Here is a 24202-nt window from a genome sequence, read left to right as displayed (position 1 = left end):
CGGAAGTTCAAACTAATACGCGGCTAGGGTCCAAATAGTCTACATTTTATTTTTTAATAAGGGTTCATCCAGTTTTCACTTACTGAAGTCTTACAGAAGATGTTCTGTGTTACTTGAGTTTAAACGCACCACAGAGTGTGTTTACTTTTTTCTTTTGGAAAAGTATTCCGGAAACGAAACCCTGAGTAATCGGAAGTGATTATTTGTGAACCAGAAGCTTGATGTCACCAAGGCCTGGGCGGATTGGCTTCCGAGTGCAAGAGTTGTGTGTGGAGAAGTTAGCCCAGTGAGATCTAGACGAAGAACCTGTAAAGTGAGACCCCCTGCAATAGGAAGAGTAAGAGTCTGAGAGGTAAGTCCAAAAACGGACTTGTGTAACTAAGAGGGCGTTTTGGAACGGGACGGCGGTCTGAGTTGAAGTTTGGTGTTCAATCGCTTTGTAAGGCAAGGTTGCCTGTTGTTCCAGGAAGGCTTGTTCAGACAGGCACGGAACTTGGGATTCTACTTCTGGGGACCGCAGAGGTTGACAGGCTTGTCTCTTCCATCCTGCCGCCTTCATACCTGTTACCCACTCCAGACCCATCCTTCACCCCCTTCCCTTGGTGTTTGCCGGCCGACATTGGCTGTGCTCGTACATTTCGCTGCGCTCGTACATTTCGCTGCGCATCTTCCGAGGGCTCACTGCTCTTTCGAAGGGTCTTTGGAGACCTGTTTTCTGAACAATAGGAGGAGGGTTTGTGACTTTTGAGGAAGGTAGTCGTGGGAGACGCTATGCCAAGTTATATCGAGTACCCGAGTGATCATTTTTATGGTGAAACCAGTTGTCATCCAGTGTCCAGTTCATCATACTCATAATCACTGCATTAGTATCACCTTCTTTCTCACGTTCTCCACTGAATCTTAGTCTATACTGTAAGGCCATGCATACACTTCTGAAAGCATATGCTATGCCATTTTAATTTTATTACCAAGAAGTGCAAATTATCATGAATTTTTTGTCGCTTGTTAAACATCTGAAGAGAAGCTCCTCTCTGATATATATAGTGAACAAAATAGTGTCAGTAATGTCTATTGAGAACATAATTACTTTAATTACTTTTAAATTCCTGGCGTCATATCAGTGATACAAAAGCCCCTACAGTAACTATAGTACTCTTTCTGAGCTAAATTTAAGGACACACATCTGATAATTTAGAATATACTGGTGGTAATTTAGAGTATACACTGAAACAGAAATTTGAAAATAAACCACCCCTAATTTTTTTGAGACATTTGGGAACCATAACAATATCACCTTGTGAAAAGGGGCTATAAGGGGCACCTCCTCAATGCAGCCTTATTAAATGCAGGAGAATATCACAGTGTATAAATTACAGGGACTTAGTGAATGTGTTTATATGGTATTGTTTTAATTCTTTCATTTTATACATTTTTAGGTTTTTTAGTAGAAGTCTTGGGGTACATTTTTATTGATGAAAAAAATGACTACTCTTGAAAGTTTAGAAACCAAAGGTAAGTGTTCTTCTTTTGCTGATAATTGTTTTTAAAACATGAAATTTATGATGATAGGACGAAGGACTGTTTGAGCCAGGTAACCAAACCCCATAGAGCCCTTGGGAATCATTTGTATTTCATATCTCTTCATGTTTGTTTTTTAATGCAGTGTTTACATTTCAGTACTACAGATATACAGGTGAATAGTAACATTATTTGGTAGTATTTATTAGATGACTACTACTGTTAAACAGTAGTGTAAAAGCAAATTTTTATAGCTATGTTCTCTGTCCACTAGAAGATTAAGATTTAAATAATAAGAATGTACAGTTTTAAAGATTTGGGTAGATGGACAAACAACTATCAGGTATAAAAGACCTTTTTCTTGTTGCATTGGTTTGTTAGGGCTGCTGTAACAAAGTGTCATAAACTGGTGGCTTAAACAACAGAAATTTATTGTCTCATGGTTTTAGAGTCTAGTAGTCCAAGATCAGGGTGTTGGCAGAGCCATGCTCCCTCTGCAGGCACTAGGGAAGGATCTGTTCGAGGCCTCTCGCCTAGTTTCTGGTGGTTTGCTGGCAATTTTTAGTATTCCTTGGCTTGTAGACACATCACAGTGATCTCTGCCTTTTTGTTCACATGGCATTCTCCCTGTGCATGTATGTCTCTGTGTCCAAATTTCTCCTTTTTATAAGGACATTAATCATATTGGATTAGGGTGCACACTACTCCAGTATGATCTATTCTTAACTAATTACATCTGCAATGACTTTATTTCCAAATGAGGTCACATTCTGAGGTATGGGTGGGACACAATTCAACTCAGAACATTTGCTAACTACAGTAGTTACTTTTTAGTCCTGCCTTGCTTGTCCTTTGTATAACATTTCATACTATTGATCATGCCCACTTTTTGAAATACTTTCTTTCCTTGATTTCCATGACTTTACTCTTATTTTCCATCTACTCTATGGCCCTTCACTGTCCAATGCAGTAGTCACATGTGGCTATTTGAGCTTAAATTAATATTTTTAAAAATTAAAAATCCAGGGCTTCCCTGGTGGCGCAGTGGTTGAGAGTCTGCCTGCCGACGCAGGGGACACGGGTTCGTGCCCGGGTCTGGGAGGATCCCACATGCAGCGGAGCGGTTGGGCCCGTGAACCATGTCTGCTGAGCCTGAGCAGACTGCGCGTCCGGAGCCTGTGCTCCGCGACGGGAGAGGCCACAACAGTGAGAGGCCCGCATACCGAAAAAAAAAAAAAAATTAAAAATCCAGTTTCAAAAAAAAAAAAAAATCCAGTTTCTCAGTCACATTAGCCACATTGAAGTGCTCAATAGCCACACGTGGCTGGTGGGTATTGCATTAGAAAGTGCAGATATAGAACATTTCTATAATTGTAGAAAGTTCTGTTGGACACCACTGCTCCAGTTATAGTTTCTTTTTAATTCTCCTCTTTTTCTGGTTTATCTTTTAAATATTAATGTTTTCAGCCCTCCTTCTCTTCTACTCTCACAGCTTTAGTAATTATAAGGATGGCTTCCAAATCTATCTATAGCTCAGATCTCTTTCCTTGTGATTCAGACCCTTGTAGCTTACTGTCTACTGATTATCTTCACTTAGACATAGATAACAGTCTTAGCATGTCCCAAAGTGAGCTCCTCTTGATTCAGGTTATTCTTGGGTAGAGTGAGTTGTGGAGGTTGGAGCTGTCAGTGAGAGATGGGAAACTATTTTCTAGAAGCCAGTTTTGCAGCAAGCAGATCTCCAAAAGCAAACTCTTTAAAGGGGGTTTAAATGTGTTTAGACAGCGAAGATCATGCCAATAAATATTTAATTGAATTTAATTCAGCTGAGTGCAAGAGCATTTCAGGTCACCAGAGGCTTTTTATATTATTAGAATAAGCAAACCAGAAACTGAAATGAAAGTAATAAGCTGGGGATTAATGGGAAATAAGAGCAATTAAATCATAACTACTATGAAAGCAGTTAGCATGGTACCTGGCAAAAAGCGAAAAACTAAATACATTATCATTAGTAATTAGAAGTTAGTTATTGCAAGGCCTCTGTGAAATTATTTATTTGTTGTTACTTGTTTGTACTGAGGATTAGAGTTATAAAGCACTTTCACATACATTACTTCATTTGATCTTAATTTTACAGTGAGGTAGGTAATTCAGCTGTTAGTCTTAATCCTTCGTTTAATATCATTTTAGCCGTTAGTGAAGAACAGTTACTTGTATCACATGGCCTGAGAAAAGGTGCACTTATATGGTTGACATTTGTCAGTTGCCTGCATTTCCTGTAACTGCCTCAGAAAAGAAGCAAGATTGGCTTATAGGGACAGAACTTCTCAGCAGACATTTGAGCAATGCTGTCATCATGAGAGGGATGTGTCCTTGCTGCTAAGGTTTTTTGAAAGGGAAACATGCAATAAATAGGAACAATTAGAAAATTAGAATTTGAATCCAAAACTTTTTGGGGAAGCAAGGTTGAAATTAAAAGTAAAGGGATTAAAGTCAGACAGTTTAGTGAAAATAGACCAAATAGGAAGGTCTGAGATGTTCAAATATTTATAATTCCATAAAATAGTCTAACTTTTAACTCTAAGTCTGTGGAACAATAGTTATTAGGTGAAAAAGGATTCCATGGACAGATAAATTAGAGAAATGCTGGATTAAGGGAGAGATTATACTACAGGACCCTTTAGAGCCTTTAATATACTAATGTACACTGTGCAGCTCCAAAGAGATATATGTGGTATGCAGCACTGCCCACACTTATTTGACCGGGAAGCTCTTTTTATTTGCGGGGCCTGTGATAAAAGGAACGTTTGGATTCCACATCAGTAAACGTGGGCCTGACTCTTAAGTCAACTGCCTATAGCATATTTTTCTAATTTAGTGGTAAGTAAACTTCATTGGGTGATACTGGTGACATATAAAAGAATATTAATTTAAAATTACCAAGTGATGATCCCTAATTTTACTGTTTTATAACTGAATCTGCATACGATCTGAAAAGTTTGTCAGATTATGAGTTAGTAATTAATGATTTCGTGTAGAGGAAAGAAATTGAGCAGTTTTTAAATGAGTTAGTTATTGGATGTTAAAAGGAAATCTTCTAGGTGGTGTGTTAATGTTAACATTGATGAACTTCCATAAGCACTTACTCACCTTTCTGCACCAAGCACCATTTCATTAAGCTGATGATACCAAGATTAGGAGGCAGTCCCCGCCCTGAGGAGATCTCAACAGTTTAGGAAAGAAACAAATTATTTTGAAATACTCTTCTATTTGCATTATTCTGAAAGCAATGTAGGATGGGGGGGGGGGGTAAGGTTACATGGTTTGCCCAAGGTCACACAATGTGTGGCAGTGGAGACTGAAGTTTTTGACTCAGAGTCTAGTCTAGTTTTATTATACCATCCTGCTGACTCTGAGTATCTGTCTCCATAGATTTACAGTTTTATCAAAAAAGGAGAAATGTTTGTTTCATTACAGACTATAAAATAATGTTCTTTTTGCCTCAGTATTCTAGAGCAAGGGTTGGCAAATTATGGCTCTTGGGCCTGCTGAGAATATTTGCAGGCAGTCTGATAATAGGGAACACGAGCTTTGAATCCCATTTAAGCCAGGTGTTATCCCAAGTAAAAAAGAACTCTATTCTTTTCATTATTAAACCTATATTACCCAAAAAAAACTTCACTCAATAATTATAATTTGAATTTCATCTTTAAAATTCTGTTTTTTCTCTTCATATATAAATGCCTATATATCAGTAGTATCCTTAATTTTGCCTCATGGTCCACAAAGCCTAAAATGTTATCTAACCCTTTATGGGAAAAGTTTGCCAACCCCTACTGAACAATTATTTGTTCTCTTGCTACATTTCACCAATTTGGGGGAAAGGCAGTGAGAATGAGCCATAAACCTTAGATATGTTTTAATTCGTTGATAAGTGATCACAGGTGGACGTTAATGTTGATGAGTAATTGAAGAATTGTTTTGTTGTTTCCCTTCAAAGAATGGGAAGAGATTGATGTTTTGCTTTACTTAAACATTACTCATAATTACAGAGCTGGTACCATAGATCACTGTCATCCCACTTGACTGAAGGTAATTGCTCATGAATGTGCCCTGGATTGGGCCTAGTGCATATGTAATAAAGGTTTCTCTGTGGGTCACAGAAAAAATAGAATTATGAAAGTGAGTTACTGGGCGAGAAAATGTAAAGCCCTGACTCCCCCTTGCCTCCTTGCCCGTGCACAGTAGCTAGAAGCACACTTGTTACAAAGAGGGAGCTGCCCTGTGAGATATGGTACAGCTTTGGGACTCACAAGTGCTTGAGTAAGTAGAACAGTTTAAATAAAGGAAGTGTAAATTGAGTTTGAACCCAATTGATTGAATTTCTTGATTGGAATTTTATGACAATTTTGTTTGAAAAGAGATTTCTGTTCAATACCCATTGTTTCTTTGCCTTTTAAATTTAGCATTAACCATTTTGTGATTTGCTCTTGAATCTCCATTACCTAAAATTCCAACTCAAAAATGTTACGACTTGCCTAGAAATCGTATTTAATCTTAACAGATGTCACACCTGCTTCTTATTTCTTCAGCTTCAGTGGGCCTGAATGGCATAGCTCTAGTGTGTCTTTTTGTTGTGTTTTTTTATTGTGAATCTGTAGTTAATTCATGACTCTACATTACTTCTTAAATGCCAGGATGTCTTAGTGACAAAATTAAATTTGCACAAGATAGAGTTAGACAAACTTGAAACCATATTTTAAAAGCATGGGAATAGGCCTTTATTTTTAAAACAGTTCAGTGGGAATTCTCCTTCTCCATGCTGATGTGCTACAGCGTGAACTAAGTACCAAACCCTTTATTTCACTTTCGGAAGTATTCCTTTGTTCATCTTTTTGAAAGTAGAGTGAGTCCTAAAGCTCAGGGTAATGTCTTAGTTAACATTTAATATAGAAATGACAAAATATTTTATTTTAATATAAAACGTTTTGTTAAATAGAACACCTTAATTATACCTCAGATGTCTTTCTACCTCCTGTGTAACATAACTCAGGATTCCCAGTACATTACTACATACTTAGGAAAAAGTCCCCAAAAATCTGATAAATGAAAAAATAGTCCTAAAGTCTGACGATATAACTTTGTAAAACTTTAGCATAAGAGAATAAAAGGCACAATTATATTTTATGATATTAAGCTTTTTCTCCCCTTAATCAAGATCCAAAGTTATTAGATTTTTTTAAAGAATAATAATAAAAGCAATAGGAGGTAACATTTAATGAGCGCTTACTGTGCCATTCTAAACACTTTAGAATGTTTTCTTATTTACTTTTAAGCATTGCATTAGCTCATGGATGTGGAGCATGCAAAAAATAAAACTAAATAAAGACATAAGTAATAGATCTACTGATACGTCAGTAGAGTTATTTTGTGAGGCAGTTTGACAATGCAGATCTTCACCTGGCACATTAATTCTATTCTTGGGAATTTATTCAAAAGAAATAATTCAGAATTTGAAAAAAAAAAACCTGTAGGCATAAAAATATTCACTAAAGCATTTTTATAATAAAAAATTGGAGTCTAAACATCCAGCAATAAAATAGTAATTAATTAAATAGTGCTATATTAACTTGAAGGAATAATATAGTCATAAAATGAAAATATGAAGACTAGCAAAACAGAAAAATATATTAAGCTTATAAAGTTAATTATGAGAATAAGTATATAAAAATATTGAAGAAATTTGAAGTAATGAAAAGTTATTTTAGAATGATTAGAATATACATAATTTTTTCTTCTTAGTATCTTTTAATAATGTAATGTTTTAAAAAATAGTAATAGAAACCAGAAGATATGTGACTGTGTATGATGATAATCTGTTCTACTCTGTAGTTTCTGTATCTATATAACTAAGTTTGGAAGAAGAAGAAAAATAAGCTTATTAAAAAGTAGAAACCTGGGAGGGATGGATTGCGAGTTTGGGATTAGCAGATGCAGACTATTATATATCAAATGGATAAACAACAAGGACCTACTGTATAGCACAGGGAACTATATTCAATATCCTGTAATAAACCATAATGGAAAAATATATGAAAAAAATGTATACATACATATAACTGAATCACTTTGCTGTACACGAGAAATTAACACAACATTGTAAATGTATATTCAAATCATATGAATATATGATTTGGCTAGATAGTAATGAATTCACCAAAGACTGATCAATAGTCCATGATTGTTCAATTAACATTTTTGTAGAAATCAAATTTCTGTAGAAATATGTTTCTACCACTTATTGCACACTTATTATATATTACCCAGTAACACATGTTATCTTTTTACATGTATGTCCTGTCTCCTCAAGTTTAGATAGTAAGTTTCTTAAGCATAGAGGTCCCCACTACCTCCTACAATGTCTGGCCAATATTAGGCACCAAGCAGCATGTTTGTTGCCCGTAAAACTCAGAAGTTTATCATCACCATTGTTATATGTGCTTATCCTTTTCCCCTCCTCTTGCTTCCATTTATTTATTGTTTATCAGATAGAGAGTTCTGGGTACAAGGCACTTTACTAAGAATATAGTGGTAAATGAGTGACACATAGTCCCTACCCTCATGGAACTTATATCCTAGTGGAAGGCACGAATAGTATATAACTAATTACACTGAAAAAAATGTTTACCATTTTGATAAATGGTAAACAGAGAAAGGCAGGGTCTTTTCTCTAGGGGCGTGTAAACAAAGAACCTAGCCTAATCATGGAAGATTAGAGAAAGGCTTCCCTTTGGAAAGGTTGAACTGAGATTTGAAGGATGAGTAGGGGAGAAGAAGTTAGGAAGAAGATTCCAAGAAGAAATGTCTGCAGAGGAAGAGGAAGGCATTTGCTCCTATTGAGACACTAAAAGAAAGCAAGTAACACTGGAACTTAGGATCTGAGGGAGTGAATGGCATAAATTGAGACCCAGGAGATAGGCAGGGGGCCAGATCACCAAGAGCCATATAGGCCATGGTAAGGATCTTGGTCTTTATTCTGAGAGTGACAGGAAGCCATTCAAGGGTTTGATGCAGATCAGATCTGCATTTTTTTAAGTTCACTATAACTGTTATATAAATTCTGTGGGCTTTTGCAACCTGACAAATAGGGCTATTAGCAGAGGCAGTAAGTTCAAGGTTGATGAGGCAATAGTTTTGTGTGTGGAAGGCCTCCCAGACCAATTAACAGCTTAGCTCTGGAGTCATATTCGGACTCAAATCCCAGTTTGACACTGATGATTTGGACAAGCTATTTAACCTTTCACAGCCTCTGTTTCTGTCTACAAAATGGGTACTATTGTGCTTACCCCATGAAACTTGTAAAAATTAAATGATATTGATGCATCTGAAGGACTTAGAACTATGTCCTTGGCACATAGTAAATTGAATAAAAGCTAATTATTACCATTCCTAGGTTTTGGCCTCCATTTTCTCAGATGTGTGCTGGACTTGTAAAATGGCAAGGAATCTAACTTGTAGCTCATAGGGATGTTACCGAATATACTAATTCAAGAACTCCATGTAGGTTAGGTATCATCTCAGCCATTTCCTCAGGGTTGCAACATTTCCCATTCTAGCAGATCCTCCATTCTTTCTAAGCTCTAAACCACTTATTTTCTTGAATCAATTAGTGAAATTAGCCCTTTCTTGGAGAAAGATGACTCAGTGAAACTTCTTACACTGCTTAATTTGAGGTAAGGTAAAATAGGAGAAAAGAAACAAAATTTTTGTTATTTGACTGGAGCAATGATAGTATAGTGGTGAGCATAGCTGCCTTCCAAAGGTTATCTAAACTAAGGACAGCTAGCCAGGTTTGGCTTATATGAGGGGAGTTTTTTTTTTTTTTTTTTTTTTTGGCTGCATTGGGTCTTCATTGCTGCACACGGGCTTACTCTAGTTGTGGTGAGCAGGCTTCTCATTGCGGTGGCTTCTCTTGTTGCAGAGCACGGGCTCTAGGCATGTGGGCTTCAGTAGTTGTGGCATGTGGGCTCAGTAGTTGTGGCTCACGGGCTTAGTTGCTCCGCAGCATGTGGGATCTTCCCGGACCTGGGATCAAACCCATATCCCCTGCATTGGCAGGCAGATTCTTAACCACTGCACCACCAGGGAAGTCCCAGACGGGAGATTATTTTAATTGAGCAAATTAGTAAATATGTGCAGCAATGTATTAAGTTACAGAGGAAAGGAATGGGAGCTACCATTTATTGAATGTCTGCAATTCTGTGCAAGACACTTTTGACACTTAAAGGGGCAGTGTGTGCAGTGATTAAGGCCTCAGTCTTTGGGACCAGGCTGCCCAGAATTGCATTCTGCATCTTCTACTTACTTACTGTGTGGTATGACTTTGGGCAAGTTCTTGAACCTCTTTGTGCCTTACTTTCTTCATCTATAAAACAGAGCTAATTATATTTACCTCAAAGGGTTACTGTAAGGATAAATGAGTTATGTGTAAAGTATTTAGAATAGTGTTTGGCACATGGTAAATCTTTTATAAATGTTTATTTGTTACTTAACCATTTTCTCATTTAAGACATAAGGTAACCCTAGATGTATTGTTAAATTCTTTTCATGGAGGCTGAAACTGAAGCTCAGATAATTGCAGGATTTTGTCCAGGATTGTACAGGTAGCAGTGGTGGAAATGGGACTCAAAACCAGATCTGGCTGATCCCAGAGTTCATGTCATTTCTATAATACCATGCTCCTTCCACTTGTTTAGGGCATGATGCCTGGCCGTAGTGTGCTTATCAGACTTATTGGGAAAGTGAGATTTAGCATATAACAAAACCCATAAATGATAATTATGGTTCATGATTAAGATTCAAACTGAATGTTTGAGATGGTAAGTAGCATAGGCATTCAGAGAGTAGACTAGAACAGTTGGGAAAATTTAACGCAGAGTAGAGTTTAAGCTGACTTCTTAAAGGGATAAGTGAGAATCACAGTAAGTGTCGAAAGAAGCCATTTAAGAGAATAAGAAATAGCAGAAACAAAGGTCTAGGAGAGAGAGTATTAAGGAATCTGGTTGGATAACTTGTGAAGCATTCTTTGCTAAGAGTTCACAAAAACAGGTCAATCTATTTTGAGGTAGACACTTTCAAATACATTGTTTATTACATTGTTTCGTACCACAACCCTGTAGCATAGTTGTTACTATCTCCATTTTGCAGATTAGGAAATAGAGATTCATGGAAATAGAGATTCACGGAGATTCATTCAGATTAGGAAATAGAGATTCATGGAAATAGAGATTCATTACATTATTTACTTAGGATTATACTAGGAAGTAGAAGTTGAAGCCGAATACCTTGATTCCAAATCTCTTGCAGTTTCTACCAAGAGAGAAACCATTTACTTAAGGAAAGTTTGAACCTGTAAGACTTTGTTCATCTTTTGTTGACACATGATTGTTTTGAAAATTTTTACTCTAAATGTTTTCCCTTTTTTTCAGTACCAGGAATTCTGAATGTAGGGTAAAGCATGTCTTAGCATTTTCCTGGCATTTCTTTTCAGTAAGTAGTTTATGTTTTGTTTTCCCTTCTATAGTCATCCTTACTTCATCCCCAATTCGAGGAGCGGGAGATGGAATGGAAACTGAGGAACCACCTAAATCTATTGAAGTTACTCCTGGAATCCAACCTATAAAGCATCACGTCCTTCCAAGTCCACGAAAGAAAGCAGTTCCGTCAGAGAGCCCAGGCGTTCTTCAGCTAGGGAAGATTCTCACTGAAAAAGCAGTGGAAGTCGAAGCTGTAAGAATATTAGTTCCCAAAGCCGCTATAACCCATGATATCCCCAACAAAAATGCAAAGGTTAAGTCTCTGGGACATCACAAAGGAGAATTCCTTGGCCAGCCAGAGGGAGTTGAAGAACCCAGAAAGGAACTATCCGAGGTAAAGAATATATTGGAAAAGCTCAAGAACTCTGAAAGGAGGTTACTACAGGATAAAGAAGGTCTTTCAAACCAGCTCAGAGTACAGTCCGAGGTAAGAACAACCTTAATAGGTTTAATGAGTACCTCTCTTTATACCTGGGCCTTCTGAGCCTGCATGTTAGAAAACAATACTTCCTCTTGCAATGTCATTATAACTTGTCATTTATCTAAAAAACTTCCTCTTAAATTTCTCATTCTCTTTAGTGCCTCTAATAGAAGTAGTTTATGTTGGGAACTTATCCTCTAAACATGGTTGAAGTATGAGGTACTTTGGACAATGTGAGGTACTTTGGACAAGACCACCTACAAGTTGTAAAGGAGGTTACAGTTATGAACTTGCAAACCAGAGATTGACTAAGTAAGACTAGCTAATAATCCTTGCTTTAAGAATCCATAAATTCCAAGTATTTTTTTCTATGTATAGATAATACTTAGAATAAAGAGAATGGTGGTATAAGTATCAGTGTCTTCATTGTAAATGGAAAATTATCTATAGTGCTTGATTCACTTTCTTTAATCTTTACATCTTAGTAATGGCCTTACCAGCCCCAGTTTGCCTCTCTGTTAGATTATACATCTTTTTGCTAGATGTTAGTCTTTGTGACACCATGGTTAGTGGTTGTCATTCAAATATGTTTCTGATATATTTAATAATATATTTTTAAATAACTGATTTCAAATTACAAAACTAGTACATATTTGTTTGTAAACATTTTAGAAAATACAGAAAAAATAATGAAAATAGTGCTACCTATATTATACCATCTGGCTATAAATGCATAATTATACATACTGAGTATATTTTTGCCTTGTAACTCACTTTTTTTAGTTGTCTTTTAGTTGTTAATACAGGATATTCTATTAAAATATCATTATTAATAGCAACAGTGTTCTTCAATGACTGCACCATATACCAATACCTTTTATTGGACATTTATGTTTTAATTTTTTGCATTTTTGATAACAATGTGAAGAACATGCTTATAGACATGTGAATTGCTTTTTTGCTTAAATTCTTAAAAATAAAAATCCTAAGGCACAAAGAAATCAATTTTTAAATGTTGGAAAAGATTTATAAAACACTCGGTCATATCTTTTAGCAAAATTTATTGGTTCACTTTTCTAATTTTTTGCCTTTAAGTGTTGACTGGAGGCAGTTTGTAATTTTTATGATAATGATTTGTACTCTTATAATAAGAGGCTCAGATTATAACCACATGGACTATAGATTAATAGAGATATAGACATGGTTATATACATTATGAAACTTAAATATTTAATATCACTTTTTGATACACACTTTTAGTAATGGAGGTCCAAACTACATGAAACAGTTTCTCTTTTGTTCATTTTGCTACATTAAAGTCACTGGCATCACTTTGAGCTTGTTGTATTGGTCATGATTTCCTCCAGGTCAATCGTGAGTTAAAAAAGCTGCTGGTGGCTTCTGTTGGGGATGATCTTCAATATCACTTTGAACGTCTAGCCCGTGAGAAAAATCAGCTTATTTTAGAAAACGAAGCCCTAGGTCGAAACACAGCTCAGCTTTCCGAACAGTTAGAACGGATGTCCATACAGTGTGATGTGTGGCGAAGTAAATTCCTTGCAAGCAGGTATTTTCTATTTTAAAGAGTATTTCATTTCCTAGCTTTTGCTCTATCAGACTTTTGACCCCTAATGCAAGAAAATAGATTGTAGTGTGAAAATTTCTGATTCAAATTGTCAGAGTACCTCGTGTATTATTTAAGATGTGGACTCTTCCTCCTCTGGATGGTCATACAGTCTCCGTAAATGGAAAAGTGGTATCAAAAGGCACCTCCCTCATTCCAGAATTCTGAGTTACTCTTCTATAGTAGAAATCACTCCTACTACAATGTTTAAGATCAAAACAAAACTGTAAACTCAGTGAATTAATAAATATGTAAATTTTTTAAAAGACTATTTTTCCCCACCTTCTATCTGGAGAACTCAAATATCATTGCCACTCCGTACATCATATTTTGTCTCTCGTGCTCTGTTCTTATAGCTCATTTTACTACATAATAGAGCTTCCCAACCTTTTTCTCACCATGCACAAACAGAAAATGATAACATCTGTATGACATACTGTATAGCCTACTGGATGAGGCTACTCTCCAGTAGAGGTGAGAACCCCAGGCCCCTAGAACCACCAGGCCCATGGTAGTTGGGAAGCTCTCTTATATATTATGATTGTCTATTTATCCCCTCCTTCCAACTTTGAGTTACTGGAGAAAGGATCTGGGTGTTATCCATCTAACACACATCTATTTCTAATTGTACTATTATAGGATCTATTTGGAGAAATGAATTTACTGTTTATTGACTATTTACTGTTTATTGACTTAGAATGAATATTAATTAATTCTCATTGAACAGCTTAAGAAGCAAATCATGCATATATTTTACAGATTACTGTAATAACTTTTTTTTAACATTCTGATCGATGCTGATAGTAACACGTTAAGGGCAATAATAATTAAACCAAACTTTATTGATATTTTAGTTGATTTAATCTTTTAATGTCAGAATTGTTTTCATTTTAAGGAATTCAGTGGTTACTATGGTCTGAGACTTTAGTTTTAAGATTTTCAGCTGAATAAAAATACTTTAAAATTTTGCTTCATTTCCATCAATAGAGAATTGGTTAAATACATTTTGGTACATCCAATCAGAAGAAAACATTAAGCTGTTTTTTTTTAAAAAAGGGAATGAGTTAGCTCTATGTGTGCTAATATGAAAAAAAATCACCAAGATAAATTATTAGGTGAAAAAAAGCAAACTATAGAAAAGTTTGTATTAAATAATCCCTTTTTTGTAAATAATATGAATATAGTTATTTTTACACATAATTTTTTGTTGATATACACATAAATTATTTTTTTCTAGAAAAATATGTTGGTTACTTTATTGATCACTGACTATAAAAGAAGGATGGGGATGCTGGTCTGGAAGAAGGACTTAGTTTTGCTTTTTTATAAATCTTTCTATATTTAATATTTTTCTAAGGACAAAAAAGTAATTGATGGCAGAAAAATAACTCATTTTTTTCTCTTAAATTTTCCATATTTAAAAAACATTTAAATAATGTTATTTTTTTCCAAAACTTGATTAATCTAGAATAAGACTAAAGTACAAGTTCCAAAGTCACTATATAGGAAAGTTAAAAAACTGTTTCCTTTGTCATTTTGTAAACAGATATTTTAATTGAGTCCCTTTAATAAGTTCTAAGCTCATAAAGATTTTAAATGTTTTTTAGTGAAGATTTAAAAACTGAGAAGTAATTTGACAATATTAAATCTTTTTTGTAAGTTTTTAAAAATGACAGTCACAAAGGTAGTATATTAACTTCTTAACACTGTCAGAGAATTTATATGTAAGACTTTAATCTTTTCCAGGGTTATGGCAGATGAGTTAACCAACTCCAGAGCGGTTTTACAGCGTCAAAACCGTGATGCACAGAGTGCTATACAAGATCTCCTGAGTGAACGGGAACAGTTTCGTCAGGAAATGATAACTACACAGAAGTATGGCACTTGTTTACATTCTGAACTCTTCTCCTTTCTCCTGCAATTTTTGTTATTGAGATAGTTCTTTAGTATTTCTACATTTAATAACTTATTGAGCATATATGTTTTAAAACAGATGCCCAGGGGAGGGAGAAAGACTGAAAAAACAGAAGACATGCTTCTTTTATTCTTAATTGGGGAGAGAATTAGTTATATCTATAATAGAAGAAATCTCTGGATTTAAAAGTAATTTTTGGTTATAGTTATAGCAGTTTTGTATGGTTTTTGGTAGAAGCCAAAAAGCATACCAGTCTTTCCTTTGGAAGGAGATCTTTTTTTTTTTTTTTTTTTTTTCGGTACGCGGGCCTGTCACTATTGTGGCCCCTCCCGTTGCGGAGCACAGGCTCTGGACGCGCAGGCTCAGCGGCCATGGCTCACAGGCCTAGCCACTCCGTGGCATGTGGGATCCTCCCGGACCAGGGCACGAACCCGTGTCCCCTGCATCGGCAGGCAGACTCTCAACCACTGCGCCACCAGGGAAGCCCGGAAGGAGATCTTTTTGAGGATTGTTCTACAGTATTAGAGCTTACTTTCATGTCTATATGCACCAGAACTGTCAAAATTGATAGTCTTCCTTAAATGTACTTTATACTTTTATGTAGTTGATTTCTTACAAATCAAATAAGTAAAGGTCAAGAGAAAATCATAGGGGAAATTAGAAGAATGAAAACACAATATATCAAAATATCAGATTTTGTGGGAGGCAACTAAAGCAGTGTTTAGAGGGAAATTTATAATTTTAAATGCTTATTGTAGAAACGAAAAAAGGTCTCGTCAATAATCTAAGCTTCCTTCTTAAGAAACACAAAGAGCAAATTAAGCAGAAGGAAGAAAAGGATGAGAGCAGAAATAAATGAAATAGAAAGCCAAACACTGGTTCTTTGAAAAGATAAGTTTACAAAACCTCTAGGCAGTATAATCAGGAAAAAAATAGATACAAGTGACTAGTATCAGGGATGAGGAGAGGGGTACACTACAGATTCTGTAGACATAGGAAAGATAATAAGGGGATGTTATGAACAACACTATGCTAATCAATTCAACAACTTAAATGGACGATCTCTTTAAAAGACCCAAACCACCAGAGTACCCAAGAACAGATAACCTGAATAGCCCTAACCTATTAAGGCAATTTACTTTGTAGTCAAAAACTTTCTAGTAAAGGAAACCCCAGGCCTATATGGATCCATTGGTGAATACTAACAAATATCTAAGGAGGAAACAAAACCAAATTTACACAAACTTTTCTAGAAAATAGAGAAGGGAACAACTTCCAACTCATTTTATGAGGCCAGCATCATCTTGACACCAAAACCAGACAGAGGCACTACAAGAAAACTACAGGCCAATATCTCTAATGAATACAGATGCAAAAATCCTTAACAGAATTTTAGTGATTCAAATCCAACAGTATATAAAAATGTTTATAGATTGTGGCCAAGTAGGTTTTATCCCAAGCATTATAAGTTAGTTTATCATTTAGAAATCAACCAATGTAACTCACACAAAAAATTATCATATACATATACCATATAAATATCTCAATAAATGCACAAATCTGTAGTTGTATAATACTGTATGAGTACACTATTATTACCTGTACTAAAATATGAGAACTAAAAAATGTACTGTTTGTTGAATGATTTCCAGATAACCATAAAATCAATAAGTGCTTTCTGTAATCTGACTTATTTTACCAGACTTCCTGATTTATTGAACTCTGAGAGAAAAATAGAGGAGAAAGATACTATATGATTTCAGAAATATGTTTCTCATTTATTCATCATTCTTGATTTTTAGATTTTATCCTCTTATTAATATTGAGTGCTCATGTGTGTTCTTTGCAGGTTGTTGGAGGAGCTCTTGGTCTCCTTGCAGTGGGGAAGAGAGCAAACTTACTACCCTAACGCGCAACCTCACAGCACAGCAGAACTAGCGTTAACAAATCACAAGTTGGCAAAAGCAGTAAATTCTCATCTTCTGGGAAATGTTGGCACTAATGGTCAAAAAAAGTTTCCATCAACAGTTGAATTCTGCAGCACCCCAGCAGAAAAAATGGCTGAAACGGTAAAATACTTCTCTTTCATGATCTGTGGAACCTCTAAGACTGTCCTCGTATTGAAAGGTGACATGTTGTAATGGAAAGTGCTTGGCATTGGGAGTTAGGAAATATGGGATCAAAATTTGATTGTCATACTAATGAGCTAGGGATCTTGTAGAAAATTATTTCCTCCTCTGAGCTTTAATTTTCTCAAACACTTGAGAAAAAAATGTAGTTGTAGTTGTTTTTAAAGATGACCTATTTTTTAGCTACTGAATCATTGATAATCCTTTTCTTGAGCTCATTTTGATATGAAAACCACTGTGTAGAACTCTTAATTTAGTAATCAAGAGTAGATAATTGATTACTTCTGGTCTAAGATGTTATTTGTTTTTTCCCCATATAGATGGGAATGTGCCAGACTCCACAGAAGCAATTAGTGTAGACCTGGTACCTTCAGTCCTGTGTGAATTGAGGGCTCATGCAGGTGACCTGTCAAATACTGTGGTCTCACAGTTCTACAACCATCCAGGTTCACCCTCATCCCAGTCATAGGCCTTGTCATTACCAGAACTTTTCCACTTTTAAAATCTTCAACATCTCTCCATGAACTGTGATCTCAACAGTTTTGGGGATTCCATAAAATAATACATATAAAGCCTGTAGCAGTTTCCAGTATAGGTACAGTAATTTCTCAATAAATAGTAGCTATCATTTTTATTATTATATCCTTCATCCCTCTAATCCTGTTGCCTTTACAAGTCCTGTCAGTTCCTTCTAATTTATCCCCTCTCCCAAGTTCAAACACCTGATCTCCAGGCTAAACTTTAGTAATAGCCTCCTCACCAATATCCCCACCTTGCTTTTTACCTGCCTCCATGCCATCCTCTACTGTCAGTGAGTTATTTCAAAAATGCCAATCCCATCATTCTTGGTACTGCTGTTCAGAGGGCTCCCAGTCTCCCTCATTACTGAATCTGAATTATTTCATATTGTAGAGAAGGCCTTTCATTAATCATTATTCCAGTTCCCCTTCTCTAGTATCACTTTCCAGGTGTGTCCACCCTCTGCACTTCACATCCCAGCAGTGTTAACCACTTGCATTCCACAGATAGGCCACTGTATCTCATGCCTCTGTACATACTTTCCCTCTGCCTAGACTGCCCTCCCAACATCTCTCTTCTTGCCCAACCACTATATTGCCTTTAAGAATCAGCCTTCCCTGAATCCCACAGGCAAACCTAGATGTTCCTTCCTCCAGGCTTCCATTTTGTACATATATATATATATATATATATATATATATATATATATCTAGTATAGCTCTTTATCATGTTAAATCTCTCTCCCAAACTGTGAGTTCTTTAAGGAGCTTATGTCTTGCATTTCCTCAAGGTCTGGCATAATCCTTTGTACAACAGTAGGTGTTCAGCTATTTACTGAATCAGTCCCTGAAACTAAACTCATCAGCTTTATCCAAAATCGTTTCTCTTTTTCTATTCTTTTGTTGGGAAATGGTGTTGCTGCCTACCTGGTTGCTGCCAGTAGCATTTGGTATAATTAACTACTCCTGATATCTTGAAACACTCTCTTCCCTTGGCTTACGTAACCCTACACCCTCCTACTTCACGATACAATGGTGGGTAGCCTCAAGGCTTGGTTTACATCCCCTTCTCCCAATCCTTTATCCACCTTGTCTCATTGAACAAAACTGACAGTCCTACTTCCTTAGTGTCTCTTGGACCTTTTAGCCACATTGCTTCAAGGTCAGCATTTCTTAGCTAGATTATTGCTGTAAACTCCCTTTCTCTGTTCTTCCCATGTCTGCTTTAGTGCCCACTCCTTCCCTCATCCACCCGCTGTGTATAGAGTGATCTCTCTGAAAGGCACCCTGCTTAAAATCCTTCCCTATCACTTTCAGGCTAAAATCTAGAAACCTTGTATCTCTACTGGTATCTTGGTCTCCTTTAATTGTATTCCTTTGGCATTTTGTTCCTCCCTCTAAAGGCACATAATGTAATAACATATATAGAGAGTTGGGGTACTGTTATAATTTTCCCTTCTAAATTTATAAGCAGCTTTAAGATAAGCCCTTTATCTCTGTTTGTCCAGTAGCATCTAACCAAGTTCCGTAAAAAATAGAAGGATATCAAAAACTAAATCGAAAAAGCAGTAATCCAGTAGAAAAACAGAGGTACTAAAATAGAATGGTAGCTGTTAAATGATGCCAGGACATTTTTAAATTAGCTATAGCTCTTTGGGTACATTGGTAACTTAGAAGGAAAAAAACCTGCTGGACAATATGAGAGCTAGGGAAACAGACATCTCAAGCCATTTCTGAAAGCTGTTTTTGAATAAGCCTTACATAGAAGGAGAGAAAGCTCTTTCCGCTACTGCTTTTCCCAATTCCTTTCCAATTCCAGTACCTGCCTCCTTTGCCCAATAACCCATGTTCATCATATGATGATGGTTGGAAGAATATGAAAATGAGAAACAGGAGCTATGAGCCAGCCATGTTATCCTTGCCCTTAATTGGAGAATTTTTTTCAACCCAAGAGTTCCTCCTGTTGTGGGTCTCAGTAAAGGAAACAGAATAGGAAGAATCAGAGCAGAAGAAGAATTAAGAGAGTATGGTGTCCATGAATCCAAGAAACAAAAGCATGATCGTTAGCATCCAATATTGCATATAAATTAGAAAAAGAGAAATGAAAACCATTGATTTTACAAGTAAATGATCAAAAACTTTGAAATAACATTTCAGTAGAAGAATGAAGGCAGAATCCCAGTTCCAGGCAGTTCAGTGAAGGACTGAGGGAGAAAGGTAGTGCATACTTTTTGGTTAAAGATAAAAATCAACATTACTTATAGTAAAATTGATATAACCTAATTTTCTTTTATGTTTTCATATATTTTCATCAATATGCATAAGAGTAATTTCATTTTTTAAAATAGGTAACCTAGGTAATATAATAACTTGACATCATTGTCAAATTTAGAGCTTTTTGAGAAAAGGCATAAGTTCTCTAATCAAATGCATCATTCAGATGTTATCTTTTATGGCAGTTTCATACTAATGAAATAGCACTTTTATATATTAATAAAACCAAGGGCTTTTACAGTCCTTCCTGCATACATCTGACATCACCTCTTATTTTCCTTAGGTTCTACGCATTTTGGATCCAGTAACCTGTACAGAGAGCTCAGCTGATAATCCGTTTTCTGAGTCTTCACCAACCACCTTACTTGCTACAAAGAAAAATATTGGACGATTTCATCCCTATACAAGATATGAAAATATAACTTTCAATTGCTGCGGTAACTGCCAGGGAGAACTTACTGCCCTTTAACAGTCAGTATGTTGGAGGCACACTACAGAGTCATTATAATTTGGCAGCTGGGGTTCTTTTAATGCTAGAAGTATTATCACTTTCTATTTAATAATATATATCCCCAAAGATGTTTCATGTACTGGACTCTGGATTACCCTTTCTTAATAAATATCTCAGGGTAAGAAAAAAGTGAAACTGTGTAGCTATATTTGAAATAGACAATACAGGCATTACAGGATGGTTTTCCTAAAGGACTAAAAGAACGATTCTGTACCTTCTTTTAGGCTCTAATTTATTAATCTTGCTATATATTTTACATAAGCAAATTAATTTCTGTACTCTAAAGCAAGGATTGGCAGACTACAGCCTTGGGTCATATGCAGCCATACCCATTCATTTACTGTTGTCTGTAGTTGGTTTCATGTGCTACAACAGCAGAATTGAGTAGCTACAACAGGGTTTGTATGACTAGCAAAGCCTAAAATATTTACCATCTGGTCCTTTACAGAAAAAGTTTTCTGACCTCCACTCTAAAGTAAAAGTAGCTGGCAGGGGTCGGGGAGGGAGTGGGGTAGGAGTCCTTTCCCTTTTTGGTGATTTTTAGGGGCTACAAAAGAGTCTTATGGAAACACTGTGGGTGAAGGGACTACTTAAAAATAAATGCTATATGTTAGGAAACTTTTAAATATTTTACAGCCACATTAACAAATGCTTGAGCAAAACATGTTCTCATTTTGGTTTTGTGCAGGGGGTTCCATATTTTGAATGGATGCAATTTGATATACAGAAGAAACATTCTAACTATTGAGCTCATTTTGGCAATTGCAGCACAACAGGAGTATCCAATTTGATACTTATGAAATATGGCAGAGAAAGTAGGATCTTTGGGCTTCCCTGGTGGCGCAGTGGTTGAGAGTCCGCCTGCTGATGCAGGGGACGCGGGTTTGTACCCCAGTCCGGGAGGATCCCACATGCCACGGAGCGGCTGGGCCTGTGAGCCATGGCCGCTGAGCCTGCACGTCCGGAGCCTGTGCTCTGCAATGGGAGAGGCCGCAGCAGTGAGAGGCCCGCGTACCGCAAAAAAAAAAACAAAAAAAACGGATCTTTCTAGAACATTGTTCAAACTCAAAAATGCAATTCATCAATTTTTATGTCATATATATTATTATTTACTTATGACCAGCTATCATCAAACATCCTTTTGTATACCTTTAAAAATGTCCACAAAATGTTTACACCAAATTACCCTAACTGGTTGCAGAAGTGCCTATCAGTAAAGAAATCCTCAAAAGACAAATATGATCAAATAACAACATGTTTTAATGTCAACTTAATGGTTTTGTTTTGTTTTGGTCTGATTCATCTGAGTTATAGTTTCAAGTGGCAATAAATTTCTCTGCCTTCTTTAGTGTGAATATTTATTTATCTTTCCCCCAGAATGATGTGCTTCAATTCAAGTCTTCATCTAGCTTATACTATTTACAACTGATTCTTCAGCCTTTCCTTTAGGTTTACTTAGTATAAAACATAGGATAGGGAGGGTGGGAGGGAGGGAGACACAAGAGGGAAGAGATATGGGAACATATGTATATGTATAACTGATTCACTTTGTTATAAAGCAGAAACTAACACACCATTGTAAAGCAATTATACTCTAATAAAGATTTTTAAAAAAATAAAACATAGAGGAAAAGCTCCATGACAGTGGATTTGGCAATGATTTCTTGACTATGACACCAGAAGCACAGGCAACAAAAGAAAAAAATAGATAAACCTCATCAAAATTAAAACCGTCTGCACAGCAAAAGAAATAATGAACAGAATGAGAAGGCATCCTACAAAATGGAGAAAAATATTTGCAATCATGTATCTTTTAAGGGTCTAATGTCCAGAATAAATAAAGGGCTATGACTCAACAACCAAAAAACAATCCAGTTAAAAAATGGGCAAAGGAATAGACATTTCTCCACAAAAAGATATACGAATGGCCAATAAGTACATCCAAAGATGCTCAACATCACTAATCATTAGGGAAATGCAAACTGATATCACTTCATATCCATTAGGGTGGCTATTACCAGTAAAGCAAAATAACAAGCGTTGGCAAAGATGTGGAGAAACTGGAACCCTTGTGCATTGCTGGTGGGAATGTAAAGTGGTGCAGCCATTATTGAGGACAGTATGGAAGTTCCTCAAACAATTACACACACAATTGCCACATGATCCAACAATTACACCTCTAGGTAGATACCCAAAAGAATTGAAAGCAGGGACTCAAAAGGATATTTGTATACCAATGTTCATAGCAGCAGCATTCTTCACAATAGCCAAACAGTAGCAATTCACATGTCCTTTGATGGATGAGTAGATAAAATGCGGTATATACATGCAATGGAATATTATTCAGCCTTAAGAAGGAGTAAATTCTGATATGCTACAGCACAGATGAATCTTTAAGACACTAGATGATTCCACTTATTTGACATACCTGGAATAATCAAATTCATAGAGACAAAGTGGAATAGCGGTTACCCAGGGTTAAGGGAAAGCAGAATGGAGAGTTGTGTTTATTAGGTACAGAGTTTCAGTTTGGGCTGTTGAAAATTTATGGAGATGGATAGTGGTGATGGTTGCACAACATATGAATGTACTTAATGACACAGAATTTTACATTTTAAAAAATGGTCAAAATCATAAATTAGGTAATATATATTTTACCACAATAAAAAAAACTTTAAAAAATTATATACATACACTCATAACCACAAACTAGTGGCACACCTCTGCAACTGTTGCTTTAAGAGTGTCAATAATAAAGATAACAGTTAACTGAGCTAAACAACAACAAAAAAAGTTCATATATCAACAACCTAACATTACACCTTAAGGAACTAGAAAAAGAAGAGCAAACAACCCAAAACTAGCGGAAGGAAAACAATTGAAGTTAGGGTGGAGATAAAATGGAAAAACAGAGAATCAAGGAAATCAAAAGCTGGTTCTTTGAAAAGATCCGCAAAATTGACAAACCTGTAGCCAGACTGACTATGAAAAACTGAAGATGCAAATACCTAAACTCAGAAATGAGAGTAGGACATTATTACCAACCTCATTTAAATAAAGGAACAATTATACACCAACAAATTAAATAATCTGAATGAAATGGAAAAGTTCCTAGAAACACAATTTACCAAAACTGACTCGAGAAATAGGAAATATGAACAAGCCTATAACAAGAGGTTAAATCAGTAATCAAAAACCTCTCAACACCAAGAGTGGATCCTAACGTGAGCTACGGATGTTGGGTGATGATGTGTCAATGTAGGTTCATTGATTGCAACAAATGTACCACTTTGGTGAGGGATGTTGATACTGGGGAAGGTTTTAGGGATGGAGGGAGCAGGGGATATATGGGAACTCTCTGTACTTTCTGCTCAACTTTGCTGTGAACCTAAAACTGCTCTAAAAAATAAAGTATATTAAAAAACAAAAAACATCCCAACAAAGAAAAGTCCAGGACCAGATAGTTTCACTAGTGAATTCTACCAACTATTTAAAGAATTTATACCAATCCACCTCAGTCCCTTCCTAGAAAATAAAAGCAGAGGGAACAGGGAACACTTCCTAATTCATTCTGAGGTCAGCATTACCCTGATACCAAAGCCAGACAAAGACACAAGAAAAAAATACTACAGAAAAATCTCTCTTACAAATACAGATGAAAAAAATCCTCACAAAATACTAGCAAACCAAATACAA

At 36.0% G+C, this 24202-nt stretch overlaps 1 protein-coding gene across 1 annotated transcript; it reads left to right on the top strand.

Annotated features, from left to right (window-relative positions):
- Positions 1-63: 63 nt before the first annotated feature.
- BLZF1 (basic leucine zipper nuclear factor 1) lies at positions 64-21850 on the top strand. The gene is made up of 7 exons (XM_019918530.3): positions 64-352; positions 1437-1512; positions 11102-11541; positions 12903-13102; positions 14906-15034; positions 16924-17143; positions 20279-21850. Exons 2-7 carry the CDS (start codon positions 1473-1475, stop codon positions 20462-20464), a joined length of 1215 nt encoding a protein of 404 aa, XP_019774089.1. The 5' UTR covers positions 64-352; positions 1437-1472; the 3' UTR covers positions 20465-21850.
- Positions 21851-24202: the final 2352 nt, after the last annotated feature.

The sequence above is a fragment of the Tursiops truncatus genome, chromosome 1 (genome assembly GCF_011762595.2).
Source record: "Tursiops truncatus isolate mTurTru1 chromosome 1, mTurTru1.mat.Y, whole genome shotgun sequence".
NCBI lineage: Eukaryota > Metazoa > Chordata > Mammalia > Artiodactyla > Delphinidae > Tursiops > Tursiops truncatus.
Note: the sequence above shows the minus strand (reverse complement) of the source record. Positions and strands in the feature narration are given on the sequence as shown.

Bases quoted from the DNA above. Each gene is read 5' to 3' on its own strand.
- BLZF1 (XM_019918530.3), top strand. From the start codon at position 1,473: ATGAAAAAAATGACTACTCTTGAAAGTTTAGAAACCAAAG. The intron at 11,542-12,902 runs GTAAGAACAACC...GATTTCCTCCAG, and splicing joins AGCTCAGAGTACAGTCCGAG to GTCAATCGTGAGTTAAAAAA. The intron at 15,035-16,923 runs GTATGGCACTTG...TGTTCTTTGCAG, and splicing joins GAAATGATAACTACACAGAA to GTTGTTGGAGGAGCTCTTGG.